This window comes from Perissodus microlepis, chromosome 5 (genome assembly GCF_051167445.1).
Source record: "Perissodus microlepis isolate ML-2025 ecotype Zambia chromosome 5, ASM5116744v1, whole genome shotgun sequence".
In the NCBI taxonomy this organism is placed as follows: Eukaryota; Metazoa; Chordata; class Actinopteri; order Cichliformes; family Cichlidae; genus Perissodus; species Perissodus microlepis.
In genome coordinates this window covers 28,739,494-28,756,234 of record NC_140465.1, presented here as the reverse complement: position 1 = coordinate 28,756,234, position 16,741 = coordinate 28,739,494, and the positions used below count along the sequence as shown (strand labels likewise).

The 16,741-nt window shown below is 39.2% G+C and overlaps 1 protein-coding gene across 4 annotated transcripts in view; it reads left to right on the top strand.

The window, feature by feature from the left end:
* Positions 1-460: 460 nt before the first annotated feature.
* ephb2b (eph receptor B2b) overlaps positions 461-16,741 on the top strand; it is a 122,890-nt gene continuing 106,609 nt past the window's right edge. For all 4 annotated transcript variants that reach the window (XM_084929185.1, XM_084929183.1, XM_084929184.1 and 1 more), the window contains exon 1: positions 461-643. In XM_084929185.1, the coding sequence (XP_084785311.1) occupies positions 592-643 (52 nt within the window). In that variant the 5' untranslated portion in view covers positions 461-591. The remainder of the gene's footprint in view (positions 644-16,741) is intronic.

Below are 16,741 nucleotides of genomic sequence, written 5' to 3'. Positions count from 1 at the left end.
AAGCTGCGGTGAAGCTGTTCTTACTTCCCTATAAGAGCCTCGAAGTGTACCCCAAATATATATTCAAGCCTGGACTGATAAAGCAAAAACGACTATTTCCACTTCGAGCAGCGAGGCAGTGAAAATAAGTTGCTCTATCTTTTATAAATGCCCCACATGCTCCACAAAAACTTAATTATCGCTAGGTAAGGTACTGTGGACCGTCCTTCTGTCGATGACTGACAGCCCGGTAAATTGAAGTAGATTTGATGGGGATGAACAAACGTGTTGATGAGCGTTTACAATGACGAAACTACAAATTTGAATGTTTTAACCTTGATTATTTACATTGCTGTTTCTAGAGTATATAGCACTTACTGGACTAATATTTTCCTGAAAGACAGAGCCGTGTTTCTATGTTGCTCAGTACTCCCCTCTGTCTGTCGGTTGTTTGGTTTCGCCCAAACTTGGTTCAGATTTGAGTTCGTAGTCTCTGCTATCTGGGATCGCTCTATTGGAGGAGAAGGACTGCCTGTCCCCTCTCTGCTTTTGCTGTCAATGGCTTTCGGAACATATTTTATTTGAATGTCTGGGACTTTTAAGTAACCAATAATGGATATTCTATGGATATTATGGACCTTACCGGCCGTAATAGCTATTGAAGGTAAGCTAGTGTTTTCATCCCAACGCGTAAAGCCGCATCATCTTGCCGGCTTCGAGTTTGAAACAAAGCGCGTGATTTCACGATTTATTTTTCAGACTAAATTTCCATCCTCCTTCCTTCATATGTGTAAATTTTAGTAGTATTGCATTTCTAGTACTTAATTCTAGCAAAGACAGAGTCGGTTCATGCAGAGGGATGGCCGTGGGGCATAAAACATATGTTCCCGCATCTCGCAGGTGCGCTGCGGATGTTATCAAGCGCTAATAGCCTTAATAAAGAGAGGAAACATACAGCCTTTTGTGTTGCACAGGTAGCTCCAGCAGAATAGAAAACATGAGATCCCATTCAGGTAAGGCGCATCCTTTTTGTCCGTGGAGGTGTGTCACTATTAGTTGTCCAACAGTTGGTGACAAAAGCGTAACAAACAAAACAAACGACAAACAAGGACTTCTGCTTAAATTGTTTATTTGTTTGTTTTTTAGGCTGCCGGAAAACAATTACAAACATAAGCATTGAACATCCTCTTGTCAGACTCACAAAAGGGCTCTGCCTGGTCACTATGCAGTCATTTGTACGCAAAGCCTGGCTAAGCAGGAAAGGGTAGGAGTCATCGTGGCTCAGCGCATAATGAGACAGGTTGAATGGTGAAAATAATCCCCGTAATATGTGTTTACTGTTGTATGTGAGTGATGCTCCAAAGTAAGGTTTCCCCACATATTATGCAGCATAATATACAAGTGCTGCAGCAGAGAAAAACTGTATTAATGTTAGATTATTTAAACTTAAATAAAAATAAGCAGACCTAAACATCAGGAAACCATGTTTCCTTTTAATTTAAGAATTCCAGTCTTGATTTAAATTGTAATTTTCAGTTGTTTTTGATTTGATGGATTCAGGTTGCTTTGTGACAGGTTAGGAGACTCAGCACTGAAGAATGGAAAGTGTCAGCCCAGTTATTTATTCAGTCTATTTTGAGGATGCTCTCAGAGAACAAATGCATCTTCCTCTGGTCAGTTTAACTAAACCTCATAATTACAGGTGGCGAAAAGAAACTATTTGGAAAGTCAGCTGAATGTTAGAGCAGGATGAAACAACAAGAAAAAGAAAAACATGGAAAAATATTCACATCACTTGTGCATATGTAACAGGATGCCAGATATGTGCAGAAAGTTTGGAGGACGTGCCAGGTTCACTGTAGGACTGGCACAGACTTTGACAGATGTCATGCGTATTTATGCAGACTACTACTGACTATTCCAGTTTATGGTTTCAATGTAGTTAACATATCCAAGACCTAAAAAAGAGAGATCTCAACAGCTTACATTACATTTCCTATTGGCAGGTTGAACATTTGTTAGCTTTAATTTAATTTTTATTTGATTTTTTTTTTTTCGATTTAAGGTTTCATCAGCCTTGTTACTTAGGAAAGTTAGAGATGCAGTGCACTCAGCATTACAAAAATACTGGAAATGATGTGCAACTCATATTTCATACAATACATACATTGCATTTTTGTTTTTACTTATATATATTTTTTTCTCTTATGAACAATATAAAACCGCTTAGATATGTTCACATTAAAACTGTGCAGATTAAAACTTCATGTCCCATATTCATTTTTAATAATATATTTATAATATATATATATATATATATATATATATATATATATATAAATTTACCAGATAGTTATTTTATGTAGACTATATTCAATAAAACAATTTACTGTAAAACTAAATACTGTATTTATGTACGTAATTTTAGGTTTGCTTTTGTTCAGTGACTTATTATGAGTGCTCGATTGCTTTCATAATGCTTATTTATTGTTTGATTTTTATCTGCTCTATTCTGTCGATGAGTGAGGGGTAACACAGGATATGACAAATGCCAAAAATAACATCAAATTCACACTACAGAGTGTTCCACTTCCTCTTGTCTTCTCATTTTCTCTAAAAAACAAACATGTCCATGGATACTGTTTCTCTACTTGTAAAATTTAATGTGAAAAATATGTGAAAGTAGACAGCGTGTATTGCCTCAAACAGCAGTTTGCACGTCCCTCAAACAGCCATTGCTGTGCAATTATGCGATTTCCCCAAGAATGATGCTGTTAATATTTCTTGATAGTACTTATGGTAAATACAACATGTATGTTGCAAGTACCGTTTGGGACTGTGGTACTTCAGTTTTGATGTGGAAACCAGCTAGTCGCATCACAAGCCGAAGCAGCCCCCCCCCTTCACCGCCACCCTCCATTTTATCCCTTGAATCACCCTAGCTGACTGTCCAATGAAGTTGCAAGAATGGTTTACGTAGGTAAAATAAAGAGTTGAAAAAGAGGTCACTGCGGCTCTAATCCCAAAAAAAAAAAGAGCCCCATCCCAGCATGCAACAGAAGAAATCCCTCCAGTGGACCATTTTGACACGTAAAGTGCCGGGACACAATTTTTTTTTTTTTCAGTAAACGGGGAAAAATATGTCAAATGCATTTATTTCTCAATAGTCCATGTTGTTTATTTATTGTCTGCTATGTTACACTGTCCCGTGTAATTTCACTGATCGCTAAATCACGTTGTTTTAGTTGGGTTTTTTTTGTTTTTTAAAAAAATATTTAAAATAAAAATAAATATATAAAATGAATTGATGAATGAAATTATAGCGTCTTCTACAGCTTATTTTGAATGCGTAAACATGAAAATACTATTTGTTGTACAGAGAATCAAAGAATCCGGCAAGGATCACGTTGGCAAGGATTAAAGGATTAAAACTGGGGCCGAACTCCAGGCAACCAAATGTGTACCAAGTGATTATTTTGCGAAAAGTATACTGCAAACGATGTTAAAGCTATTGTATCATCTTTTTTCCCCCTCAGCGTCTCATCTCTATTCGCTAGACTATGCACTCCCCCGGCTTCAGTTAGTATCACCATGTTAGACAACTACAAATGGCATTCATTCATCAGCTGCAATCAGCCAGTTTTCAAAGGCATTTAATTCACCGCGTGGAATGTGAAACAACTCTAAATTGTTTATTTGTGTTAATGTAAGCCGATGCCATGTCTTATTGGTTTAGTTAACAAGAACAGACGGGCTCTTTTCGGAAATTAATGGACATACTACTGCCTAGGAAATTAGCCTAGCTATGCCAAACATGTCTATGAAAACAGTGTGGATTTATCTCTTCATTAGTTTGGCCATTCATTGTCATCAGTGTTAAGTTGACAGCCACACTAACAACGATGGTGCTCATCTAATTCTGCTGAGTGGAAATTCTCATATTCATACTGAGCCATAAAATTCGAGTCGCCTGTTTTGTTTGTAGGAGATGAAATTTACTAGACAGATAATTTGGCTTTTCCGTTTGGCCCTTTCTGTTGTGGTATTACAGTTTGTGCAGTGCAGCTATGGCAAATGTTTTCTAGGAGGATTGGTGTTGCTGTGATGCAATAACAACCCCATCTAGACATGTATGCGTGGTGTTGGTGAAGTTAGTGGGAGAATAGATCACACTGATATAACTTTTTTCCTCCTGTTTTTCTTTGAACAACATATAAAGGGACAGAAACCACAGTAGAGGATGCTGACGTGGGGCAGAATGATATCACAGCATGGAGTCTTCAAAGAATGTCTTACAGATTTGATTGCATTTCAATATGCACTGGATTCCTTCAGTGCTCTATTGAACACTGGAAGACTCAGTTGAATGTTGGCAAATAGTGGCAAAGTTGATGTTTGAAATGGTTTCCCTTTTTAAATAATTATGCAAGAATGTACTTTTCTGTGTATTACATTTGGATTTTCTATCAGTACCACTTTTCTTCCACAAAATAGGATGACCTGACTCTTCGAGACCGAGTATGACTCTTAATGTTTAGAAAATCCTGCCAAGTTTGGTTAAAAAATGCTTTCATATGTAAATTCAGTGGCTGTTTCTGACCGGAATTGTTTTGTAAGGAATCGATGTGTGAGTGTAACATGGAAGCATTATGTCTTGTGGAAGAGTAACAAAAGACTGACGGAGGCGGGTTCTGAAATGGGATTAGATAAAGGTAAAATGAGCGACCGTATACAATCCAGTGTTTTCTCAGTCCACCCAGTGAGCAGATGCAGGGAGCTGGCCTGCACGCCAACCGGCACAGTAGGCTTTCACAAAGAATCTGTCTCTATTCAAGCCTTAATCCATGCTGCCGAGGGCCCAGGCATTGTCACTTTGCATGCAAAATTTCAATTAGTGCTGGTACCAGTTGTTTCACTTGAAGCAGGGTGTCACATTTCAGAGACATCTATGGCTACCGTTAGGGTGAGATTATGGAAGTATTTTACTGATTTGCTTGAGAAATTTTTGTAGTCCTTGCAAAAAGTTACAGTCACTGCAGTGAGCTGCTGTATGTATCAAACCTAGACTTTGGTCACATTTCTGCAAGAGTGAATATACGGAAATCAGTACAGAAACATCTAAAAGTTAAGCAGAAAACCCCCAAACAAGGGTTTTTCTGTTTTGTAAGCTTTTGTTCCAGTTGGCTTTGCAAGCAAAATAGTTGTATGTTGTTCCTGGCTTTAGCTTGTTTTAACCAGTTTAACTTCGAATTCAGTTCAGTGCATGATGGGCTGTTTGAAAGTGTTTCCATGCTTTCGGCTGTTCAGCTCTGCTTCTGTGGTTCACTATCTGAAGCCAACTCTTCATTCCTTCTAGTCAACACACATTTTGTCCTCTAGAGGTGATGGTAAACTGACATTTTAGTATTTCATGTGTAAACTGACATGAATTAAAATTGATGGTGCATCCATGATACCACATGTGTGGACTTGGAAAGACTTTTCAAATCTGGGGTACTTTCAGTTCTTGACAACAATACACTTCACTGAAAAAGGAAGGTGTAAAGAACGACATGTTTGCCAAACATCTTATTTGTTTACTTTATATGCTCAGAGTATTTTATATCTTATTCTCTATTGCAAAGCACTTTGTGAATTTTGTTCTTGAGAAGTGGTATACAAATAAACTGTACTTAATTTCTGAGTTGCTTATACATGGTGTATGTGCACAAAAATAATGCAAACTCCTCCTCAAAAAATTTATTTGACAAGCACTATATAGATCTATCTATCTATCTATCTATCTATATATATATCTATATATCTATATAAAACACCCATCTCGCCCCTGCGGGCGGTTTATCCTTCAAGCTCGGGTCCTCTACCAGAGGCCTGGGAGCTTGAGGGTCCTGCGCAGTATCTTAGCTGTTCCTAGGACTGCGCTCTTCTGGACAGAGATCGCCGATGTTGTTCCCGGGATCTGCTGGAGCCACTCGCCTAGCTTGGGAGTCACCGCACCTAGTGCTCCGATTACCACGGGGACCACCGTCACCTTCACCCTCCACATCCTCTCGAGCTCTTCTCTGAGCCCTTGGTATTTCTCCAGCTTCTCGTGTTCCTTCTTCCTGATATTGCTGTCATTCGGAACCGCTACATCGATCACTACGGCCGTCTTCTTCTGTTTGTCTACCACCACTATGTCCGGTTGGTTAGCCACCACTATTTTGTCCGTCTGTATCTGGAAGTCCCACAGGATCTTAGCTCGGTCATTCTCCACCACCCTTGGGGGCATCTCCCATTTTGACCTCGGGACTTCCAGGTTATACTCGGCACAGATGTTCCTGTACACTATGCCGGCCACTTGGTTATGGCGTTCCATGTATGCCTTGCCTGCTAGCATCTTGCACCCTGCTGTTATGTGCTGGATTGTCTCTGGAGCATCTTTACACAGCCTGCACCTGGGGTCTTGCCTGGTGTGATAGACCCCAGCCTCTATGGATCTTGTACTCAGAGCTTGTTCTTGTGCTGCCATGATTAGTGCCTCTGTGCTGTCTTTCAGTCCAGCTTTGTCCAGCCACTGGTAGGATTTCTGGATGTCAGCCACCTCCTCTATCTGCCGGTGGTACATACCGTGCAGGGGCCTGTCCTTCCATGATGGTTCCTCGTCTCCCTCCTCTTTCTTGGGTTTCTGCTGCCTGAGGTATTCACTGAGCACTCGGTCAGTTGGGGCCATCTTCCCAATGTATTCTTGGATGTTCGTTGTCTCATCCTGGACTGTGGTGCTGACACTCACCAGTCCCCGGCCCCCTTCCTTCCGCTTAGCGTACAGCCTCAGGGTGCTGGACTTGGGGTGAAACCCTCCATGCATGGTAAGGAGCTTTCTTGTCTTTATGTCAGTGGCTTCTATCTCCTCCTTTGGCCAGCCTATTACCCCAGCAGGGTACCTGATCACGGGCAGGGCGTAGGTGTTGAGATATATATATATATATATATATATATATATATATATATATCTCAATAAAATCAGCTGCTTATACAATGAGTCTCTTATTCTGTGGACAAGGTCCAATTCTACTGTTATGGACTGTAGCTGGCAATGGTAGCGTTTGTTCTGCTCTTCAGGCTCGGTGAGCTCGGCAAAGCAGCACATAAAGCAGTTCTACACCATTGCCAACTGCAGTCCAAGATGGTGAAGTACCTCTGACTGCATGACAAGATCCTGTCTGGGGATACTGAGGACTGTGGGAAGGAGTGGATCTAGCTTTCAAAATAAAAAAAGGGTATTGTCGTTGTACTCTTTGACAGATTTTTTTTTTAAAAAAAGCAAAAACAAAACTAGGTAGCATCCCTGAAAAATCTATGTGTGGGGAAATGCACATGAAAGCACTGCAGAGTTAATAGTGGAAGTCTTCTTCCTTTAACGTACTGGGTAGTACTACATTATACATTAAAAACACAATATGACCTACTTAAGAAAACCCTCACTAGCCGAGCACAAAAGTGTTCTGAGTCTCGCTGCACAAAATCCACATACTGCACCGAGTGACTTTACTTACCGCAGAGGTGTAAATGGTGTGCTTGAGGTACTCCTTAGGTAAGTCAATAATTTTTATAAACCTGCTGTTTAACAGGCTCTGTATCCAAAACTATCAGGTCCGTTACACTTTTCATATATTTTGAATAGGAACAGATATCACTTTGTTCTAAATCAGGTCAGACTAGTTTGAGAAGAACAGATATTACTGCTTTTCGATGGTATCTGATAATGGAAATATTTTCAGAGTCAACAGGTGTTTCTAGTTTTTCAGTGTGCTACCCAGCGCGGCCAGTGCTCAACAACTGGAGGGAATTAATTTAAAACTGAATATTTTGCACACATTTCTCTTTAGCCGTTAGACAATCACAGGAAAAAATGAAAAGGTACCAACAAATTCCACATCAGTGAGTTCATATTCACAGACACTTTTATGATTTAAAATGCCCTTAACTCTTAGATTAACAATTATTTATTTGCTGTGAGGAAGTGCATCTGTTTGTGCTTACATTGTGGTGTTATACATTTATTATTAGGTAGAATTTTTATTGCGAACATGCAAATATAACTGAAATAACAAGAGAAAAAACAAAACTTAAAAATCATCAAGTTTTCATGTGTATATATCTATGTCTACAGAATATGTGTGTGCTTGAAAATATATTATAAATAGATGCTGGACCTTGAACTAGAAATTTGGATTGATCTGGTTTAATATCTTGCTGTAATCAGTAGTAGAAGAACATTTGAGTACTTGACGCATTTAGGTTGCAGTAAGCATTATCAAATGATCCTTAACATTAATAGAACATAAATACATGAAGTATAGACAGCTGTTTGTTAACAGCAAGTGTGTGTGTGTGTGTGTGTGTGTGTGTGTGTGTGTGTGTGTGTGCATATCGTACATCTGTCATGTATATTCCCTAATCAAGTTTGCAGACACATGCCATAAATTAATTTAGCAACTCTAACTCTTTATTAAATTTGTCATTTGTGGGCCTGCTTCAGACCGTGCGATAAAGACTCCATATAGTATTTTATTGCTTAACTGGAAGAGACTTTTTTTGGATAGTTGTGGAAGAAACTTGCTTTACCTCTCTGTAACCTTTCTGATATTTCACACAGGAATCTAGATCAAGGATGTTCTTATAGCCTGCTATCTTAATTAGCACATGTTAATTGGCAATGCGCAGTCTCTTGGTAAGTCATATTTATTAGGGAGCGCCTGATTCATCCCAACCCTTTGGGAATGGAAATCATTAGGGGACAGTGAAATGTGTTTCCAGACATTATTCATAATATGAACCGTGTAAGCACTCACAATCAAAATGGCTCTGCAACATGTAGACCTAATTTTCATTTTTTACACAAGTCTCAGCTATTATGTGGAATCAGTGAATTTTGTGTCTTTGTCACTCTATAATTCCTCATTTTATCCAAGCAGTGAAATCGCTGTTTATAACAGAATTTTCTCCAAAGCAAGAATAGAATTAATCAATGCAACCTCTGTTCATGTCACATCCCTAACGCGAACATGGAGTCATGCACATTAACAATTCGGCACTTAAATTTTTTTTCACCCCAGCAAAGCCAACTACTGGGCTAGGATGAGAGTAGAAAGACAGAAGAAAGCAAAGGCGGAGGGAGAGTACCCTGAGAGAGGTCAGACCTCGTTTCAGAGACCCCCATCCACACACACCCCAGGTACTGTGACACTGCTTTTATGAGTGTGGCTGGAGAACACAAACCCACCGGATTAGTGTCTGTCTCTCAATGTCCCTGGGAGCAGAGCCCATTGGCCGAGACAAAGCGGGGCTGATTGCGTTGTCATCTGCATCACAAAGGGAAGCCTTTTTTACCTGAACCACTGCCTGTGTGCCATGCTATGCATCACTTCTATCGCGACTCTGGGCCCACGTGACATCTGCCTTTTTTTTTTCTATCTCTGCCTCCCCCTCCATTCTATCCTTTCTCTCTGCCCCACACCGTCTGTCCACCACAGTCCATATCAACAACAAGACCCCCTCCCCCATCCCTTCCCAGTAGAGGCCAGCGTTTTAGTCTGTACCAACCCTGCCGTTTTCTGGTTTTGCCGGTAGTTATGTGCTTAATGCAGTATGCAACAGCTCCTCTCGCTACAAAGACCCACTAACACATTTGTTGTCTATCTCCCGCTGGGTCTGGCTGGCTAGCTGGATCTTAGATTGGTCAGCATGCATATACATGAAACCAAATCCCAGCTTCATAATATCAGACCTTAATGGGTCTAGCAGTCTCATTCAGACAGACACCCCAGCTGAGGTGCAGATGTGTTTTATCTGATTAGTGTGCTGGGAAAACAGGCTCTGTTCTTCTGTAACTGATGACCTGCCTTGCGTCGCTGACCTAACCGGCTCCAACAGCCACAACAGAAACAGATCAAGCTTCTGTTTTCAGTTAAACTTTTTAAGCCTGTGTACATAAGTACATGCCTAAGCCTTATTTTGACTTTTTTCAAAACAAGTATTTACACGTTTCATCACTATCAAATTACTTTTCAAAGTTACCATCTTCCTTTCATATTTTATGACCTGAATTGGCACTTTTTATCCTGCAATAAACATATTTGGAAGTGATATAAATAGAACAGAAATATTCCGAGTACAGGATTATGAGATAAATGCTTTTTTTAAAAAAACAAAACAAAAAACCTTTCTATTTAAGATGCTTTATGAATAAATTCAATAGCTTAAACTGGGTGTAACATCTGAAAAACAGATGGAGGGAAGGGAACCAAAATGACTTTTTGTGTCCTCAAGTGTGATAGTTGGTTTTCTTTTCACAAGTAATTGCATTAGCTCAGAGAATAGGGAATTAACACAAGGCAATTAACTGATTTGGCCTTTGGCTATGACTTGTCTGGTTTTAGAGAGCTGGAGTATTTTCATAGATTAATTTGGAAATTGCATTCAGTCAATTGCAGAAACCGTGGAACTGGATATAATTCATCAAAATAAATACATTTAACACTGACGAGTGGAGACAGACAGTATCCATTCTGGTAACATTTGGTTACCTTTGATAAAACTGAAGAAAATGAGCTTTCTGGGGGTGAGGGCTGTCAAAGGCACACATTATGACGACGGCACGGCAAATGCACTTCTTCGTGCTTAACTGCCTGTAGTCTAATTACAGAACTATGGTATGCCTGAATGGCTGTTTGTTAACAGTAAATTTATAATTATGATTTTAACTTTTAGCTGGAGACTATGATTATTTTGCAGTGGTACGATTGATGTCCACATACACCATATTTAATACAGTTAACCCTGTGACACTTAACATTACATGCTTATCTGAGTGGTGGGTAGTAAAAGAGGTCTGTTCACTTATCTGTGCAATTAAATCTTTACACTCTCATAAGCACTAAATTCTGCAATTTTTGACTTAATGAAAATTGAACACTTTGAGAGCTGATATGGGCAGTTTATCAGGGTACACCTGCCTAGCAACAACTGTGTTTTGACAGATCCTACCAATCATTTAGTTTATACTGTTTGGGCTTTTTGTAAAATTCAACAAATTTTTGTCTTTTTCAAAGCTGTAATTTAGCTCCATTTATTAATTTATGTTTCTAGCCCATTCTCAGCTGATCAAGAGGTCAAGATAATAAAAACACGAATTAATTTGCAGCAGATATCTAGCAACTGATTGGTAGAATATGTTTCTTTTTTTTTTTTTTAAAAATGTATTTCTATTATTCATTCTTTGAGCATCAGTGGTGAGTTTGTTGTCTGGAGTTAGCTGAAGGGCACAAATGATTTATGTGATATTATTGATGGTGATGTGTGTCTCCCTAGTGAAACAGAGCTCAACCCAGTTACAGCCATACAATAGATTTCAGGCTACTGTGGATTGACACGTGGCTCACACAGTGAACCTTAACATGGTTTTGCTGTTAGGCCTTTTCTTCAAACAATAGTGTAATTGGGACAGACGAAAGCTAGACTTTTTCCACTTGCTGGGGGTTTTTTTGTGTTTGTTTTGTTTTGGTTTTTTTTTTTTTTTTTACCTTGACCTCATGCCATCAGTCCAAAACCAACTACTTCTCCAAAATCAATAACCCAGACTCAGCAAAGATTAAACTCCTATGATTTTGTTTATGGAGTCTTATCAATTGACACTTCATTATAGTCATTTCATATTCAGCAAAGCCCATGATAAACGTTCCATTCGAGCAGAGAAGGCTTACCTGAATTTACATAATCACTTGTCTGAAATGGATCTAGTGGAGGGGAGCAATCAGCAGCATCTGCCTCACTCACACTTGTAAGAGCTCCTGTTATTGCAATACCATCTCCCCCCCCTCTTCTTCCAGCTAACAATTCATTCTTATTATATGCTAATTTCAAACCTGTTAAAGATTTCCAGCAGGAAATACTATCTGCAAACCATATGGCCACAGTTCTGAAGAGCTGCCAAAGAAAGACCGATACATGTCTTTTGGGGTCAATAAAACCATGTCTGGATTCTCAATACAGCCATGAGGTAACGTGGCCTACCAAACGGGAGCCAGGTATACAAGGAGATGGTGAAATGATGACTGTTTTCCATGCCTTTCAGTGGCAGGAGCCCTTTGGGTACAAATCACAATGGATCATTTGGGAGGGCAGCTGGAATATCCATAGAGGATCTCAGGAGACCTACTGTGCCTGTGAAATCAATACAGAGGTCCAGCTGAGACCATTAAATGAAATGAATGTCACATGATAGGGTTAAATACATAGAATATTATTATTCATAGAGTCCAAATAGGTTTTTCATCTGCAAATAGTACAAGAAGGCACAGGCATCAATAAGGACACCTCACATATGCATTGCACAGTCCACCTTTTTCACCTGTTTTCTAAGATACATAGAGATGCAGTGTGGTCAAGTTACATAAATGTAGTATTTATTTTATGTAAAGTTGACTTTTATGTAGTTTCTCTAAAGATGAAATATAGCAGCAGATAACAGTTGTCAGCACTCAGGTAGCACTGTCGTATAAAATCAAACCACCATCAGCTATGGGTTTGTCATTTTCTGTCTCTCCTTTAGCACACGTCTCCTAATCTGGTATAAAACTGTTTCAAATATATGATGTAATTTCCCTGATTAAAATACTCTTGAAATATAAAACTGACCTTATTAATGTTTGTGATTAATCCATCAATTGCTGTTTAATAACACATACAGATGTAAATAAATATGGGTATTAAATACTTGTACTGAGAGGTTCTAATGTAGAGTGAATAGTTAGCAGTAAAGCTCCTAGCATGGTCTAAGTGTTTTTCCACTGCACTGCACAATAATGTATGTTGTTTACCTGGACCCCTGATGAAGCTGTATTGGTATGCACAGTGCATTTCCAATAACTAAACAACAGAAGCAACTCTGGCTCAGCAATGGAAGATAAATAATAGGAGGCAAAATGAACTGTTTAGTTTGCATCACAACAGAGGCTGATTTCAGAAAGTAAAAATATGTGAGAGTTAAGATTCAGGTAGATGCTCCAGCAGAACACAGACTTATACTAACAGAGTCTCTCTGTCTCTAGCACACTTGAGTTGAGATGCCAGTGGCAGGCTTAAGAGGAGACCATTACAGTTGGTTGTGGTCAGACGTGATACTAAGCAGGACTCTGCAGTGTGGTTCAGCATGGGTAACACCAGCTGTGCGCCTGTACTAGAAATGTATGTTATCATGGATTGAGTTGGCTGGGAATGCTGAGAAAGCAACTTAGACTAATAGGAAACCCTCTTAAGTATTTATTCTTTCTTTTGCTACCGTTTGCCTAAGCCATTACCTTACTAATAATTTGTGTTGGAACTAATTCTGTTTTTCAGTTCATCTGTATGATGAGCAGTACGATCTGTGTTTAACCTATATCTGCTTTTTGGAGCAGTCATTTCGTAGGATAAAACGGGCATTTAAAAGAACAAAGTATTTAAAATTTCTTTATATCTTTAGATATACTAAACATGTGAATCATTTCCTGCATGGTTTCATCATCAATTGATTTAGTCATCAATCTGGGTGAAACCATGCAATAAATGATTCCTATGTAAAGGACATAAAGTAACAATTACATTTGTGGCATGGGTGGCTCAGCAGGGAAGGAACCCCCGAATTGGCTACAGTTACTCCCATGCTGTGCTTACTATGGTAACACCTCAGACTGATTACACCTCTTCTGAGCACTTTCCAAGCTGCTCTCCTTTACAAATGGTTTGACACTTTGTAGTGGTCAGGCAGGCACCATGTATGCATGTAGTGTCTGTGTAAGTTGACTGAGCTGCTGTAAGGAACCCTGCCTGTTTGAGGTACTGAAAAGGCATGTTTGGGATTAGTGGTCTGTCCTCATCTGTGTGACACTTGAGGGGTGTGAGTCTGGGGGTTGCACTGCTCTCTGAGAATGGCCCGGTGTTGAGTGACTGACTAAATTGAGTTGGACCTCACTACTTTCACTCTACAGAGAGGTAGCCTCTTACAGTCGCATATTCACAATCTCATAAACACATTTACGCACATTGCCAGCAAGCACAAACACATAAATTTTATTCCAAATTGGTGACAGGAGCCATTTTTGCTGCCAATTAAGAGCAATACAAGAAAAAAGATCATTTAAATTCTTGCTCCAGATTTCCCGTGGGCAGGTTAAATTCAACAGTTTTTAACATGAAGAGAACAGTGGTTGTTGTTTTGAGTTTGCTAAATTTTTTGCCTCATTGAGCAAAATGTAAAGGCTTTAGGTCGTTTTACTGTGTGATTTAACTTTTTTGTGCCTGCCATAAGAACCTGTAAAACAGCATATTATGCAAAAACAGGTTTTCCTTTGATCTCGGTGCCTACAGTAATATGTCCCATTTTTGAGAAACAGAAATTGAGACCCGTAATAGTGTTTAGTGGTTTTCTTCTGCACAGACAGATTTTTGGCTTGAGCAGTACTAATCTCTATTTCACAGATACTAGCATGCTCATTTTCTCTCTCTCTCCTTTCTCTTTCTTGCTTTCTCTCTTACTCACACACGCACACACACACACACACACACACACACACACACACACACACACACACACACACACACACACACACACACACACACAAACAAATGTATGAACATTTTTTTCTCTGAATTATTTCAAACTCAACACCTGCAGGGTTGGCCTGTCAGGCTTTTTTTTTCTTTGGCATTAACATGAATATCAGAGGCCTGAAGCTGGATTACTCAGGAGGAGGTGTGAACACAAGGTTTTTGGGCAAATATACTAGCCCTTCAGCTGGTGTTTTGTCATGTCCTTTTACTCTTGCATGTCCTATCACAGTACACAGCATATGCTGTCTCTGAAAGAATAATTAATCACCTTTTGCTGTTTACATTTGCTGTTGATTCCAGCTCATGTTAAAGCCTGAGGGATGTGTCTTGAAGAACCTTAAGTTTCCTTGTGCTTGGTACAGATTGCGAGTGGCAGGTTCTTGATGATCTTGTTTTAACTCAAGGTTAAAATTTCTGTTAATAACATAAGTCCTGTGCTGAAAATGGCACTCGAGCTAAGTTGGAAATGTCACCGTGGTACCTAGCAACCAAAACTCAAAGAATACGAGTTATTATTAGATTATATTTCTTTTGTCATCATGAGAAATGCAACATGACAAACCCAATCCATTTTTTTAAAAGGAGTATTAAGAGGATCACAAACTTCAATAAACTTTGCTGTTTTGAAAAGGCAGTGTCCCTGAACTTCATCCACCATTCAAATGTGTAGCATCAAGTAAGCTTAATGAAACACGGATTTAAAGTTACATGATACTAAGTGCTGAGAAAAATCTATTGCCTTAGGAGATTAAATGTTTTCACCACTGAGTATCTGCAAACACTACAGCACATATGACTTATTGTTGTAGATGCAAACTCATTGATCGTGCACTTTTTGTCTTTCATTCGTTCTCTAACAAAAAGTAACCTTTGTATGTTTAAGTCAAGCCATACATTTAATAAATTGGTCACTTTTCAAAGGAAAGTGGTCATTGTGAAGGTTTTAAGCTTTTCATTGTAGGAAGGCTATGGGACAAAGAAAACAGAGCACATAATCCTCCAGCTGACACAAGTGTGCTGAACTCCTTACACTTCTTATACACTCAGGTAGGTGGAGGGCACTTAATGGCTTGCGCTCACAGCTTTTATTTCAGAAAACATTTGCTGCCATCTTCATTTCCTTTGTCCTGCGCCCAGCCTGTTCCGTTAAAAAAAAACGGTTTGTCTTGCTATTCTTTTTGTGACCAGCTTCCACCTGTCACCCCAATGCTAATGTGAAACATTAATAGCCTGGGAGCCCAAACAGAAACGCACCACTTCGTAGAAATACATTACCTGTCATCCTGTCTCTGGATTAGGACCTCACCAGTGTCAAGTGATTTAAGGGCCTTTTTTAAGGTTGTCAGGAGGGACATAATTGTGCCTGTGGCTATAAAGAAACATATGTGCCTTTTTTTTTTTTTTTTTTTTTTTTTTTTTTTTTTTAAAGGCGTCAGACAAGCGGCACCAGATGTGTGTGTTGAATAGTGTTGTTTTCTTTTTTCTTTTTTTTCTCACTTGAGCGTGTGTCTGTCTGCTGTGTACAGCTGCGGTGCGGAAGAGCTAAGTCAGTTTCACAGGGAGTGAGGAGGAGGTGAGAACCAGCAGGTCTAATTGAAGCAGTTAATGGGCTGTCTGAAACCATCATTCTACCTGACACTGCACGTGGAGAAGCTCTTCATCACTGAATTGAATCTGATGAAAAAGCTCTTATACGAAAATAAGCTATTGGGGCGGACAGGGGATTTTTAACGATGTAACGATATTTGCTTTATGGATATTGTCAAACTTGAGTCTTTTGCAGCAGATGTGCAATATTTAGAGATTTGTTCTTTCTTCACCCTTCGAAACATCCACTGCTGAAAACTTTTGCTTTTTATCTCCATTCACACAACTTTCCATCGAAGCAAAATGTCTACTATAATTACCTGTTTTATCTTTAAAATTAAGTGTTCTTCTAAACAAAATCTGCTTGGACATGATTTAATTAGCCTTGTTTCTGTTATCTAGTGGTATTTTCCTGGCAAACAAAAACTGGCTGCTTTTTTTTTTCGCATTGGATTTTTTTTCAAAAGAAATAGACTAGCTTTGGACACCGGATGAAAGATGTAAATTTCCCTGTCACACTGGAACACACGTTTATGCGTTTTGA